Source organism: Desmodus rotundus, chromosome 4 (assembly GCF_022682495.2).
Source record: "Desmodus rotundus isolate HL8 chromosome 4, HLdesRot8A.1, whole genome shotgun sequence".
Taxonomy (NCBI): Eukaryota; Metazoa; Chordata; class Mammalia; order Chiroptera; family Phyllostomidae; genus Desmodus; species Desmodus rotundus.
The window spans coordinates 114,846,141-114,861,714 of NC_071390.1; the positions used below are offsets into that span (position 1 = coordinate 114,846,141).

General features: G+C 37.7%; 1 protein-coding gene across 6 annotated transcripts in view; it reads right to left on the reverse strand.

Moving 5' to 3' along the window:
* Positions 1-15,574, reverse strand: part of CDC123 (cell division cycle 123) — a 56,124-nt gene that overhangs the window by 6,775 nt on the left and 33,775 nt on the right. For 5 of the 6 annotated variants that reach the window (XM_053922884.1, XM_045186193.3, XM_024580227.4 and 2 more), the window contains 4 exons: positions 13,501-13,549; positions 11,322-11,397; positions 9,795-9,917; positions 8,871-8,899 (listed from right to left, as the gene is read on the reverse strand). In XM_053922884.1, coding sequence (XP_053778859.1) covers positions 8,871-8,899; positions 9,795-9,917; positions 11,322-11,397; positions 13,501-13,549 — 277 coding nt within the window. The remainder of the gene's footprint in view (positions 1-8,870; positions 8,900-9,794; positions 9,918-11,321; positions 11,398-13,500; positions 13,550-15,574) is intronic. The other variant, XM_053922886.2, reaches the window with a different exon arrangement.

Sequence of the window (15,574 nt, forward strand, 5' to 3'; positions counted from 1 at the left end):
GAGGGCCAGCCTGCGAACCAAAGGGTCACCAGTTCACTACCTAGTCAGGGCACATGGCTGGGTTGCAAGCCAGGTCCCCAGTAGGGGGCACACAAGAGGCAACCACACATTGATGTTTCTCTCCCTCTCTTCCCCCCTCTCTAAAAATGAATAAAATCTTTAAAAAAATCTTATAACATTTTAAAAGACAGTTAATTCCTCCAGATCCCATGGGAGAAAGTCTGCCAGGTTCCATGGAGAAAGGGCCACCTGTGTAAACCAAGTGGCACGGCCTTGGCTAAAGAGAAGATCACCTGTACATGCACAAAGGCAGAGAGACCTAGAAAAGAAAAGCCGGAGGAAGACGTATTTCAACTCCTACCTCAGATCACGTAACAATTTTAAGCCAAAAATCCAACCAGGAAAAAGGAAAATCTCACAAAAGGTTAAACTGAGCATGACTGAAATGCTGTGGTGGGAAGGTGGGGGTGGGGGTCTCTGATTATGTTTCAAGATTATCTTTGCCCTGCAGAGGCAGGAAGGAGCCGGAAGTTCTGGAGAGCACCGTCCCTTTACCCCTCAGACGCTGCTACTGCAAAGCATGCATTCTTTTTTTGAAGCGTGTAGAAAGAAGTATGGAAATGCTCTGTTTTCTTTCATTTCAATGTAAAACTTGTTTGTCTTTACATTAGAGCTTAACAGCACATAAAAGGGAGAGATAAAAAAATATATCAACCTTTAAAAGAAATTTCTGCCTTCCCCTACTGAGAGAAGAGGTAGGCAATGATAGATAGTGCCAGGCTCGGGGCGAAAGTCCTCCTGAGCTGGTCGGACTGAGTTAAGTTAGTCAGAGGCATCTTAGGACAAAGTGGCAGAGCACTGATGTTAGAGCTGGGGGTCTGAAATCCTGCCGAGAGAGTAAAGCAACAGAGGACCTCGGAGACACGTAGCTTTTAGTGGATACATGTTTCCTTCAAACTTTCATCATCGCTCCTCTTGATTTTTCTCACTGAAACATATCACTGTTCCATCTTGTTGATAATTAGGCTTTTCTGTAAATGTGTACTAACCACGTCTTGATCAGACATGCGTGTGTAAAATTACAAAGACTAAGGAACTAGACTGCCAAGCCACCGTGACCAATGTCTAGCACTGTTTCTCGTCAGGATTAAAAGATTTTAAGAAATACCTTATTAGGACTTGTTTCCAACATCAGAAACATCTGGTAGTGGCAAAGAGCCATTACAGGATGTTTGCACCACACACCGTTTGGGTGAGTTTCTTATTTTATACAATCCCCAGGAGAAATCTTACGAGTCTTTCATGCCACTTGAGTGGTGTCCTCGCATCAGCTTGGCACCTGCTTGTACCGTCTGTGACTCCATGAGATAACAGAGGCCACCAACTTCTTGGTATAACGTCAGCTTTGCTTTTGGGGCAATTACTAAGATGTCTTTGAGATGCTATATGTTGTTTTGACAAAATGGGTATTTTCTAACATCCAAGCCCTTTCTACTTGACTTTTATAACACATAAAACCTTCTCATTATAAAAAGAAAACACTATTGGACCTACAAGGATAGGAATATTAAGTTCTGCAAACTAAAAATATGGCATATTGTAAAAAGCAAAAAATAGATCATTACTTTTAGAGCTAGTAACTGGCAGAACCTGCTCTATAGTTCAGAAGCCATCCTCCAAAGAAAAGTAAAACCAGCTATAATCAGGCATAAAACTATCAAGATGAGGATTTTATAGCTCTAACATGGTTTTCATGTGTTGTCTCAGGCAGAAAACATCCTGAGAAATCCTATTTTTAGGCAATCCATCAGCTAAGACCCACCACTGGCCTTCCTGAAGTCTCCCAGCTGACCAGCCTCACCCGCCCAAATCTCTGTGCACTAGACACTGTGCCAGGCATACACGTGCGCACACACACACACCCCCCAAAAGAGAGAAACAAAAACCACCCAACACTCACCGTACACGGGGGAAATGGTTCAATAAAGATAAGAACAGATATTGTGAGACTCTAGTAGAATATAATGAGAACCTACTTAAATCTGCATTGTGAGAGTGGGAAGCTCCCCAAAGCAACTTGGAATTTGAAGATGACAGTGATGGTGTGGGAGGCAGGGATGGTGGGAGGCAAAAAGCAGCCCATTTCAGGGGAAACAGCAGTAATAACAATAAAAACTAACGAGTGCAGGCCATGAGAAGACAGCCCACTCCGGGAGGATCTAGAGTGTACAATATAGAATACGGTGGGCTAAGGGAACTCCAAAGGCCTCCTGTTCCAAACTGGATGAAATTCAGGTTAAAATAATCCCTTTAAGTGTATAAATGAGAGTACAAGAAAGGGGATTCCAGAAGCCAGACTTGAGCGGGAACCTAAAAACCAGAAATAAGCACACAAAGGCGAGTTTTCCTTCCAGGAACCTCAGAGCAAGGTTTAACATGCACACAGAAGAGGGGCCTGGCCACGGGAAGCCACTTGGAACCAAGCAGTGAACTTCAGAGGGCTGCCTCCTCAGGAAAGGGAGTAAAAGATGCAATCCTGTGACTAGAAAAGAAGACAGTGAAGCTTGTCTTTCTCTGACTGGAGTTTGGAGGACATGGAAGAAGCAAGTGAAAAATCTGAAACTTTGGGATTCTCACAGATAAAAACAAAGCAAGCTCAACAAAGATGAACTCACAGTAAGATAAACAGACGGACTTACAAAACCAGATGGAAATAATCAATATGAATGAAAATATACAAATTGAACAACCAGGGGTTAAAGCGCCAAGAACTGAGAAAAATCACCATCAAACTGAAGGACAATATAAAATAAAAGATATTGGTGTTAGGACAACTGGATAAAAATCCAGAAAAAGACAAACGTTGAATCCATAATACATAATACATAGAATCCATAATACATAGAAGGACAAAGGCCAAACAGATCAAAAATTTAAATGTATAAGCAGTAAGTCATAAAAGAACTAGAAAAAAATGTAGTGGTATTTTTTAAAATAATGACTCAAATTCAGAAGCCATAAAAGAAATAATATATTTGATCTTCATGGCAAAAGACTAATAAAGTGGGGTAATCCCAAGGCCTACTCTCCATTTTCCTATATTTTGAAGGAAAATAAGATGATAGAAGAAAATGGAAAAGACATGAAGAGTTCACAGAAATTACCCTTACATATATGAAAAGATAAAATGCATTCTCACTCATAAAACAGAAATTGAAATTATACTGAAAACATCACTTTTCATCTACCAAAACAACAAAAGCCCATATAGTCTGCTGGCAAGCTTTGTGGAAATATCCAGGTACATTGCCAGTTAGGATTATGTGGTATAGCTCTCACAGAGGGTAAGCTACAACATACACCAAAATTAAAATGCATTTGGCCTTTTGAGCTAGCAATCCCACGTCTAGGAATTTATCCTGTAGATACACTCGCACAGGTATGTGACAACATGTATATGGGATGTTCACCACAGCGCCATGTGCAAGACTAGAGACCTGTGTCCGTCCACAGGGAAGCAGCTGAACGACTACACAACGTATCCACCGAGCAAATGCTGTGCCACTGCAAGAAACTGGAAAGCTCTCCAAGATACGCTGTTTTTTAAAAGTGTTAAAAAAGCAAGGTACAGACTGCATATCATATGCTAACTCTATGTAAGAAAAATGGACAAAGTATATTGCTTGCTTTTGCATCAAGAAATACTGGAAGGATATATAAGAAACTAATAAAAGTGGACCTTCAGGAAAGGAGAGGCTCAGGGTTTTCTATGTATGTTTTCACAATGATTTTAATTTTTAAGCAGTGTGAAGGTATTATGAATTAAAAACTTAAAAATAACTCAGCAGGTTTACAGAGCAGCGCTCGCCGACAGGGGCTAGGGTGCCGGGAAGGTTGTGAGAAAATGCGAGGAGTGAATTAGTTCCGTATCCTCACTGTGATAGTGGTCACATAACTACATGTGTTTCTCAAACTCACAGAACTATACACTAAAAGGATAATTTCAACTCTTTGTAAATTATATCTCAAAAATGTAAGCAAAAAAGAATCAGTTTTAAATGATTGAAAATATAAAAGAAATCAAAACCCTAAAACACAGGATACTATTAAAAAAAATAGGCAGATTTGAAAAGTAATCAAATTAGAACCTACAGACATGATAAATACAGCAGATACAACTTAAAACTTAGTGATAGGTTAAACATCTCAGAACAGACTTAGCGGAAAGAGAACCAGTAAACTGGAACTATATCTGAGAAAATGATACAACACAGTAGTGAAAGGAAGAGGTGGAAAACGAGAAGTCAAGAGGCGTGAGGATCAAGTGAGAAGCTCTAACGAGCCTACCTGTAACTACAGTTCCAAAGGCCAAAAGACAGAAAAGAGGCAATTCTTGAAAGGATAGCTAAGAATTCTCCACAACTGACAAAGGAAGTTAATTATTAGACCTACAAAGCATAACTTCCCTCCCCCTCACCCCCCCAAAAGAAACCAAGTAACAATGGAACAGTGTCTTCAAAGTGCGGAGGCAACAGAGCTGGCAACTGAAAATTCTACACCCTGCTAAAGCTGTCACCGTTCATGAAGGGAAACAAAAGCTTTTCCAGCCAAGGGCTGAGGGAATTTACTATGAAAGAATATACTATTAGGAAGAACTGGGTCCAGAAAGCAGTGAGAGGCAAGAAGCAGTGGTGAGCAAAGAAACTAAACAGTGACAATCATGACTAATATAAGGGTATAGACACAAAGTAGAACTAAATATCAGAAATCATATGGAAGACAGAAGTGGATGCTGGGGCCCTGGCTGGGTGGCTCAGTTGGTTGGAGTGTCATCCCACACACCAAAAGGTTGTGGGTTCAATTCCTGATCAGGGCGCACGCTCAGCTGCACTTTGAGCCCCCGTCAGGGCATGTATAGGAGGCAGCCAATCAATGTTTTTCTCTCACAACAGTGTCTATCTCGCTAGCTAAAACAATTTAAAAAAACAATCCTTGGGTAAGGATTAAAAAGAAAAGTGGATGCTGGGAATTAGTGTACAAAAAAGTCCTTATATCATGAGGATGACAGGAAGTGAAATTAATTTCAGAACTTTTTAAATATCTATACTAAGATTTAATGGTAACTACCCAAATTAACAGAAATAGAAAACAAAACTTCAAAATTACTAGGGTGGGGGAAGGAGGAAGAATAAAGAAAAACCAGTAATACAAATTAAAAGAAGAAAAAAAGGCACAGAAAAGCAAAGCAAATTGAAAACTCAAGATAAGATGGTGGAAAACACTCAAATATCAGATACAATAAATGCAAACAACACTCACCAGTTAAAACCAGAAACTGTCAATGATTAAAAACTCAAAGCCGGCAATACGCTAATACTTGTAAGACACATGCACACACCTAAAACCTAACAGTTAAAAAGAAAAGGACTGAAAAAGATAAATTCTAAGATGAAAAGAAATCTGTAATAACATAATCAACATCAGAGCACAACATAGTTTAATGCCAAAAGCACAAAAGCATTATTAGGGAGAGCGAGCCACTGCCTGGCGATGAGAGTTCACTGGGAAAGCAGTCACTGCGAACTAGACCTCAAAGCCTGTAACACAAGAACTGACAGAATTAGAAAGCAGAGATGTTAATATAACCCTGCTCCATAACTGGTAGATTAAATAGAGAAAAAATTAAGAAAGATACAGATTTTTTTCATGGTTTTAAAGTTTTTTTTTTTAAAATTATATATACAAAAAGGTTAAACATATACAAAAGGAGACGAAATAGTAAAAGGACCCAGCGTCTCTAACGCTCAGCTCCCACAGGGACCCTGCTGATCCCCATGGTCAGTACTGTTTCATCTGGTATCCCACCCCTCCCCTCAGATCTGCATTATTGTGAAGGTATCTTCAGACATCATTTCATTCCTAAGATAAAGAAGATTTTAACATTATTAAGCTTAATAGAACAAACAACTGCCGAATACCTGACACATTAGAAATTGTATTTTCTTTTAAATTACACACAGAACAGTTATTTAAAAAGTGACCACATTGCAAAGCCAATCTCAACAATATTAAAGACTCAAGATCTGACATAGTGACAAAACAGTAACATAAGGGGACCAGAATAGTTTTTCAAGTATCTAAGGCAGTTACTCACAATTCTAGTGGGGCGTTAGCATCACTTAAGGAGCATCTTACAATACACAGTCCAGGCCTCATCCCAGACCTACTGAATGGGTGGGCCATCGTTTTACATACATAACATTAGAATCTATTAACATTAGAATCTACCAGCACTAGGGGTATCAGCACTGAGTCAACTTGCCAGCAGCAGTAAGAAAGTAGACACATCAAAATATTGCCAAGCCCACACACTTTAGTTGTATTTCATGTAAGAGACCACATAAGAGCTGGTTTTCTACAAGAAGAGTCAAAAATGATCTATTCAAGAAAGTGCCTAACAAACAGTGATACAAGCGCCACTGATTAAATACAAAGGAGTTTTTCACCATGGTTTGAATCTCTTCTCGGAAACTGTCAAGGTGTTTATCCTGGCATGTTTGTCACTTTAAAAACACGACAACTTTCAGCTGTGAGATCACAGCATTAATTAATTACTTATGCATATGTCCAACTTCAACTAAAACATTTGCAGACCTGGACACATGCCAGGGAAATACTGAGAGACTGGCAAATCCCAAATTTTCAAATGCCATTAACAAAACTGCATTAACATATAATTGCTTCAGTTTTAGTATCTGTCAAATGGGAACAAATAATACATACCTCACAGGGGTGTATGAATTACAGACAGTGAATTAAATGAGAATAAAGCTACTCTGAGCTGCATATTCAAGGCAAAGCACTAGGTTTACTCACTAACTGATTTGACCCAGTTTGCTACCACACCAACCATGTGGGTTTCAAGTCTCGGAGGTTAAGCTCCCCGAGGTCGGGAGATCATCTTGTTGGAAGCTTCTTGTAAGAACCATGGCTTCTAACACATCACAGGCTCTCAACAGACACTGGCCACCTGAATGCCTGCACGTGGCCAGTACCTATCCGTTCAAAGTGCAGCAGGGACGAGAGCGCTGGGCTTCTATCAGCTCAGGTTTCTATCCATTCCATTGTACTGGCTTCCCATCCTTTTTCTAAGGTTCGTTTATAATAAAGTTAAAATTTTGCCAAGAAACACCCCTCTTGTTTACCAAATCTCAATTTATAACTCCTCTTTCTGATCCTTAATAGGTACATTACCTTTGAAGGCAGAAAGGTGAAAACAGCAAGTGATATCTCTTGGTTTAACAATGGTAAGTAAACAGTAACAGTTATTTGGAGACATGACCATATGGGCCAAATCCTTTCATCCAAAGAATGACTTAAAGGTATGACAAGCATCGCTCCAATGAGGCGGATGGAATGAGAGATATGTGGCTAACATTTGGTAACATATGGGCCACATATTTAGAAAACACACCTGCTTTCATCCTAACATCTAAGTGAGTAAGCACTAATCATGAGACATCAGTGACCCAAATTCCTTCGGAAAAGGTTGCATGTCTTGATAGTGAAATCTCTGTTGTAGGATTAAGTCAGGCTTTTTGTTTTGTTTTTCATTATAAAAATTCCCAGCATTTTTAAAATTTTAAAAATAAATATAAAGTACTCTAATCCTCATCTTAAGTCTAAAGATAAAAGTGACTCAAATCATGCTAAGGATCTTTTAGTTTACTAAAAATAATTACCTAAATATCAAATGACAAATTCCTGGCCACATTTAAGTGTGCAAACTGAATTAATTTAAGCAGGCCCAAACTCCTGAAAAAAGCGGAAAGTACAGTATAACGTGGCCATTTAGCTAAAATGCAAATTAAAACCTCAAAGAAATATCACGTTACACCTATCAGAATGGCTACCACCAAAAAATCAACAAATAACAAGTGTTGGTGGGGATTTGGAGACAAGGGAACCCTAGCACACTACTGATGGAATTGGAAATTGGTGCAGCCTCTATGAAAAACAGTATGGAGGGTCCTCAAAAAATTAAAAATGGAACTGACTCATGACCCAGCAATTCTATTTCTGGGTATTTATGTAAAGAAACCCAAAACACAATTTGAAAAGACATATGCATCCCTATGTTTACTGCAGCGTTATTCACAATAGCCAAGATATGGAAGCAACCTGAGTGTCCACCAATAGATAACTGGATAAAGAAGATGTGGTACATACATGCAACGGAATATTACTTGGCCATGAAAAAGAATGAAATCTTGCTATTTGCCACAACATGGATGGACCTGAAGGGTATTATGTTAAGTGAAATAAGTCAGAAAGAGAAAGACAAATACCATATGATTTCACTTAAATAGAGTAAGTGAACAAACAGAAAAAAAACAAATTCATAGATACAGAGAACAAACTGATGGTTGCCAGAGAGTGGTGTGTTAGGGGTATGGGTGAAAAGATGACAGAGATTAAGATGTGCAAATTATCAGATTTCAAAACAGTCATGGGGATGTAAAGTACACTATAGGGAATATAGTCAATTATATTGTGGTAACCATGTATGGTGTCAGATGGATACTATGTCTAATCACTTTGTTATATACCTAAAACTAACATAATATTGTATGTCAACTCTAATAAATTTTTAAAAATTAAGCTTGTAGTACGTAATTAGTGAAGATATAATATCTCCTCATGCTAAGTATATTTTAAGGGGAAATTCTTGACCACTGTGAATTTCAAACACCTTAGTTAAGAGAAAATATTTTTTGAGGAGTGGGCCCTTTACATACATAATGGCTATGTAGTCCACTTCTAAGGTCAGCCCTGATTTTAAGACATAACCAAACACAGTTTTTACTTACCCTACTGTCTCTATATATATCGAATACAACTGTAAAAAAGAAAAAAACTCCAAGTTAATAACAAACTACTATTTTCATGATCTAATCCTTTTGAAAATTAAAATGCACTTTATTATTAGTTACTCCAACAGAATATAATTGATGTAGAGGACTTTGTACATCTAAATCTCAAAACTTCAAACATAAAAAGGAATGCTGCAATGTTTTATTTATATAATTTTGCTTTCCCTTTCTCTGCCCTCAGTCATAATCCCGTACATTTAAAAACTCAAATCAAACATTTAAATCATCTCAACTAGTTCACCATTATAAAAAGGTCCCACGTACTAGTAAAAGCAGCACCAATCACTGGAGATGGGGAATAAAATGAGTAAAATTTGTGGTAGGAAAGCATAAAATCTAGCTAGCAATGCTTATGGCATGACTAATCTTTTTAAAAGATCAAATCTGCCACAGAACCAAGCTTGGCAAGTAGCAAAAAGGTAAATCAGAGCAGATATAATTTTAAGATGTGTACAAACTCTCTCATACACAATATACTTTCAATTCATAAAAACAACTCACAAATGTTTATACTATATAACTGTTGCTATCTGATCATTCAAATAAAAAAATCTAGAAAGGTAGATTAGTCATCTAGCTACTTCAGTCCTAATAACAGATGCATTTTGTCCTCTGTATATATAGTCCCTTTGGAATGTATACTAAAATACTGAGAAAAAAACGGCCTCAGTATTAAAAAGGGACTCTAATTAAACAAGGTAAAATTAATATGCAAACCATCCATAATACCAAATAAAAATATAGTAAATGCTGAAGATAGTGTCTCAAATCCTGTTTTAAAATATGTGCTGCTGTGAAATAAGGTTCATTAACATATATTTCATTTAATTTCATTTCACTGAGTCAATAAAAAATACTCACAGTCTTCATCTAAGAATTTATACTGTATGTGTTTCTTGAAGAAGTCCTGTATGCATCTGCAAATCTCTTCCTTTTGTTTAGAAATATGATCATAGTATTGTGTGTAGTCCCTCTGAGAAATAGCTGACAAGAAAATATTTTATATTCCATTACATAATATTCTTTTCAAAAACATCAAGCTGTGATCTAAAACTCTTCTTGAGAACCACTAAGGTAGATCAGAAGACCAATCAGATGAACACTGATTGAATTATACGTTATTCAGCATCTAATACAGGAATATTAGTTGTAAAGGTTCATATGGATAGGTGAATCCTAAAGTTCCATCTAGCCATGCATTGTTACTTTAGAAATAATAGTTATTTTGATTTAATATAATGGAAAGAATTCAAAACCATAAAAAATGCCTATTATGTAAAAAAAATGAAAGACCCCAATTTTAAACCTGCATACATAGTCACTGCTTTCCTTTGATTTTTCCAATGAACTCTACATAAATTGGCATTCTTTTGCACTTTCTTTGGGACAATATAAAATTCTCCTCAGCATATGTCTTCAATATTCATAGTGTGTCTCAGAAGCAGTCTAGTTTTCTTGTTTATACGTGCTACCTTGCCTTCACAAGCCTGATGTTTCAAACCATGGAAAAGCAAACATTCCTTTCTTCAGAGTGACTTGCTGATATCATTCTAAACAAACAACTAAAGAAACTATTGTAGGAACTCCCTCAATTTGCTCTAGGCATAGGAGAAAGTTCTCTGTTCTGCAAGAAAGGCTTCCATCCAATTTCTTAATCACGTACAAATATGTTCCCCTCTTTAACTGTACTTAAAGTGCGGCTTTTTCAGGAATATCTAACAACATGATAAATTCAAACACCCCAAGATTCTTTTAGGTAAGCTAATAAATATCAACATCACACTCAATAAATAAGTAGTGTTGATTTGATTCTGTTCAAATCACACTTTTCTTGGTTGAAGATAGATTTTATTCCATGAAAAATGTGCAGAGGCAATTTATCTTCAATATTTAACTTGAATCAACCATAGCGAACAAAATAACCCGAGAAAAAAGAAAATGGGTGGCTTTTAAGTAATGCACTTATTTGTGCACATATTCCTCTGGCTAAAATAATAAACAGTGTTCTAATAATAGAAAATAAAGGTTTAAAAACTTGACTTTTTATGATGCTTAAAATAAGCAGTGTACAGCTAGTAACACTTAGGAAAGTCTCAAAGAGGAAACAGGTAGTATTGGACAGACCCTGAACTGGGGAGGGTGAAGACCCTCGCTTTCACCTCCAGAAACCACACAGGCGTGATGAATTCACAACACCACGCTCTAGGGAAACTGAATACAGCCCCATGGTCCTTGTCAGTCTAGCATTCCGGAGGGTCAGGACCACCTGCTTAGAGGAAAAGTCTGAGACAGAATCTAATTGTTACCCCTGTCCTGATTACTAGAAATTTCCTTCCATTAAAAGCTTGTCTGCTTTAAACAATAACTTTCCACGGTAAAAGAACTCACCGATAAGCTTGTTTTCCTTGACAAAACATCGAAACTCAGCCCCAGGAATTAATTCACACCATTTTCGAAGAACAAGCTGTAGCAGAAGAAAAAGTTACACAACTATATAACAAGGGGATGTGTACTTAGTGTAATAGACAATTTTATGCCCAGATTATGTGTTAACAATTACTATTACTTTTTTTTTAAAGGCATTAGAAAGCAATGTGAGAAAAAGGGATACAGTTGTGATTTATTAGTCTAATAAACAGGGGAAAATATGTTCAACTATGACAAAATGCATCTTTGCCATTTATTTATCATTTTGAGAGGTCTGACATAATACAGGACCTGAAGGATGACAAAGTCAAATCTTATCACTGCTGTGCCATATGTTGCCCTGTAATTCAGTTCTTTACTCCTTAAAGTATATAAAAAATACAATAATTTCAAATTAACTACCTTAAGCACCATTCTGTAATATGTACTCTGATAAAATTATTGTTATGGCTTATTACAAAGAACCACTATAACCCTTACATGATATTGCCATTATTTTAAAATAAATCAATTCTATCGGTGGTCCAAGTCATAAATGGTTCTTCTTATTGACATTAATTACTTCGTATACCATTCACATATTATTAAATTGCCTGCAATTTTATAAATATAACAGTCAGCAATGTATGCTTCTGAGTGTGCTTTTAAATTGGTCTTTCGAAGTGTTAGCTATAATAAACGGCTAGTGTCTCCAGCCTCCCCAATCCTGGCGTACCACTCTTTGCCCTTCAAACCTGTGAGGGGAACTTGAATTACTCCAGGCGCCATTCCAAATCCCCCTGTGGGCTCAGGATCCTCCCTGCCCACATCCTGTGCTTCCCATAGTTTCCTGGGCATGACATTCTATAGCAAGCACATATATATCATGTTGTACCATGATAATTTGATGTATCTCATCCCTACCAAACAGTAAGTTCCCTAAGAGTAAGAAACAATTCATCTCTGTGTTCCAGCACAGTTATGTAATACATGAAAGGTGCTTAAGAAATATTCGTCAAATAAAACAGTAAGCATACAAAATAGCCACTAAAAGTATGATATAAAATAATGTTTGATGAGCTGAGGAAGTGCTCACACTCTGAGTGGGGAAAAAAACAGTATGCAAACAGCTTTATGAAGGTGTGCACACACATACAACCCCCGCCCCCCCCCCCCCCCCCGCCCCATGAACAGGGAGTTAAATACCTGAACACTAATACTGAGGACTTATCTGGGTAGTATGTTCATATTTTCTTATACTTTACATTTTTGATAATAACTTGCTTTTCTTAAAGTGTATGGCTAAAATATGCCTTAGAAATTTAAAATGCACTGATTTCAATTTTCATCACTGTGGATTCTTGGTCAAGCTTTCCATGTGTCGAAATTTTAAAAGAACCTAATTATTACATAAAATACTCCAAGCTAAGATATTAAACTGTTATTATGTATTAAAAGCTGATACTAGCATATATTTATTTTAATGGCCATAGTTATTTTTATTTAAGCAAAAAAGAAATGAGCAATTGTTGTATAATATTACATTTGTAGAACATTTGCATAATCTTTATTGAAATAATGTTTTGGACAGGTACTGCATACATTTGTGCTTGACAAAAAAAAATACAGAAGGATAAAAGGTGAACCTTTCCTATCTAATTCCTTTGTCCTTCTCCCTCAGAGGCAGGTGGTACTGTCAATTTCTCATATATCTTTCCAGAAGTATTCTATGAATACATGAGCAGATAGTGTATATATATCTTTTTAAATACACGAGCACACAATACATAGGATTCAGCTTGCAACTTTTTTCATTTTAATTACTCTAAGAGTATCATTTTTCTAGGCTTCTCAAACTGGGTTTTTATATCCTCAGGAGTCCTGGAACCATCCCTCACGGATACTGAGAGACAGCTGTATATACACGTACTGTGTACTACAGAGTATATATGCATCTTTTTCTCTATATATTCTATATGGACAATATGTATTTTTATTTGTATATTTAATAAGTTTAAACACTCGATCCTAAGTTCCCAGAGAAATTAATCCAAAAAATTTCAGTCATTTCACTTAATAGCAATTTTTTTTCAACACTTCTTCATCTAGGTTTATCAACTTCATTGAGATAAAGAAAGAAAATTTTTTAAAAGTCTCTTACCTCATATTCCATACAAGGATCTGGGGAATCATCAGTACAATGGACAAATCTTTGAGGGGAAAAAAAGGTAACTGAATCTTTTTTTAATGGTGTCAGTTTATACACGCACATTACTGATATTTAACATGAGATCAGGTTTTACTAAAAGTACACAGAAATAGAAGACTAGTTGGAATTCAATGAACATGTAGACTACACGCTGCCAGGCATGAGTCTAGGCACCCTGAAGAGTGAGTCGTTTCATCAGTCCTCAAAACCACCACATGAGTGACTACGATCTCCATTTCTCTGTCAGAAGAACAAAGACAGACAGACCCAGGACGGACCAAATAAGGGGCCAGGCCAGGACGGTAACACAAGCCACCTCAGCTGCAGGACTCCAAAGGCAGGCAGGACGGCACTGCTGTTGCAGTTCTCACTGCGCTCTCTATGGAGGAACCGGAAGTCTCCAGACACTAACCCTGCCATCTGAAGTCACACAAAGTTAATCTAATCCTTCGCCCACACGCCATTTAAAAAACAGTTGATAGAACAGGTTATTACTCCACTAAGCACACTGCTTCCTCCTCCAAGCTTCAGTTTCATGACCAACTTTTCATACTATTTGTTAAATGCCTATCTATGCCAAGGCCTTGGTAGGCACTGGGAACGCTAAAATGGTAAGAGTCTCTTGACCTGGAGGTGGGGACAGCCTAACAAGCAGATGAAGAATTTCAAAACACTGAAAATAAGAATAAAAATACTCTGATAGCACAAAGAAGAAATAATTAGCTCTTGTGATGGGGGAGGGGAAAGGATAGTCAAGAAGGTACATTTATAGAAAGGAATACTACGCAGCAGAAAGAAAGAACCCCTACCTTTTGTGACAGATGGAACTGGAGAATATTATGCCAAGTGAAATAAGCCAGTTGGTGAAAGACAAATCCATATGATCTCACTTACAATGAAAAAAATAAGCTAATGAACAAAACAAAACCAGAGACACGGAAACAGGGAAATGGATTGATAGCTACCAGAGGAAGGCGAATAAGGGGAAGAAGGGGAAGGGATTAATCAAAGAACATGTGTGAATGACCCATGGATGTGGACAACGGTGCGGCAACTGACTGTGGGAGCAGGGGGGGGGGGGGGCGCTGGATGGAGAATGGCAAAGGGGGGAAAATTGGGACAACTATAATAAAATAAACAAGGAAAAAAAAGTAAAAAAAAGGAAATCAGTGAAATTGAAAACAGAAAAAAAATAAAGGAAATGTTTAAAATCAGAAGGCTATTCAATAGGAAGAGCTTTAAAGGTCAGCATTTAAGGCAAAGGGAAGTGGTGCTAAGGCAGGGAGGGAAGTGAGAACAATCACACACTATCACAAAACTAATGAAGGTCAGTACTGATGGAGTGCAGGATGCAAGGGAAGAATTGCCAAAAGATGAGGCTGCGGAGAAATTCTGGATAAGGAGTCATCTCCAGATCGTGATGGGTCTTGCCGGCCAACTGAGGGAGGCTGTACTTCATTATACCAACAATGGGGAGCTAGAAGAGACTTCTAAACATGTGACGAAGATCATTCCATTTAGGCTTTAGGAATGTCACTACAGCAATGGTACTGGATAGCTTCAGGGAAGGGGTGGCACACTGGGAGGCAGACAGACCAGTTGGAAGCTTGTTAAAAATAGTCCTGTGGAAAAAGAGAGTTTAATTAAGGCAGTGAGAGTAGAAAGAAAGAGGAGAAACACTACATAAAGTATTTCAGAAGCAGAGTCAACATTACTTTGTGACTAACTGGAAGTGAGGGATGAGGGAAAAAGAGGCCTTGATGACTCTGGGTGTTGGCTCTGATAACTAGATGGATGGTTTTGAGAATGCCATTCACTAAAGCAGAGGAAAAGCCGGTGACCTGGGATGAAGATGGGATTTAACTGCATTTGCATGTGTAGAGTAGGAGACACCCTGGGGGGACCACAGAGAGATGTGCAGTAAGCAACTGGAAACTCAAAAGCGGGAAGAGCTGAAGTGATCACCACATGGGTAGAAGGACTAAAGTCAAGGAAGCAGACGGTTTCTTAAAAAAAAAGACAGAAA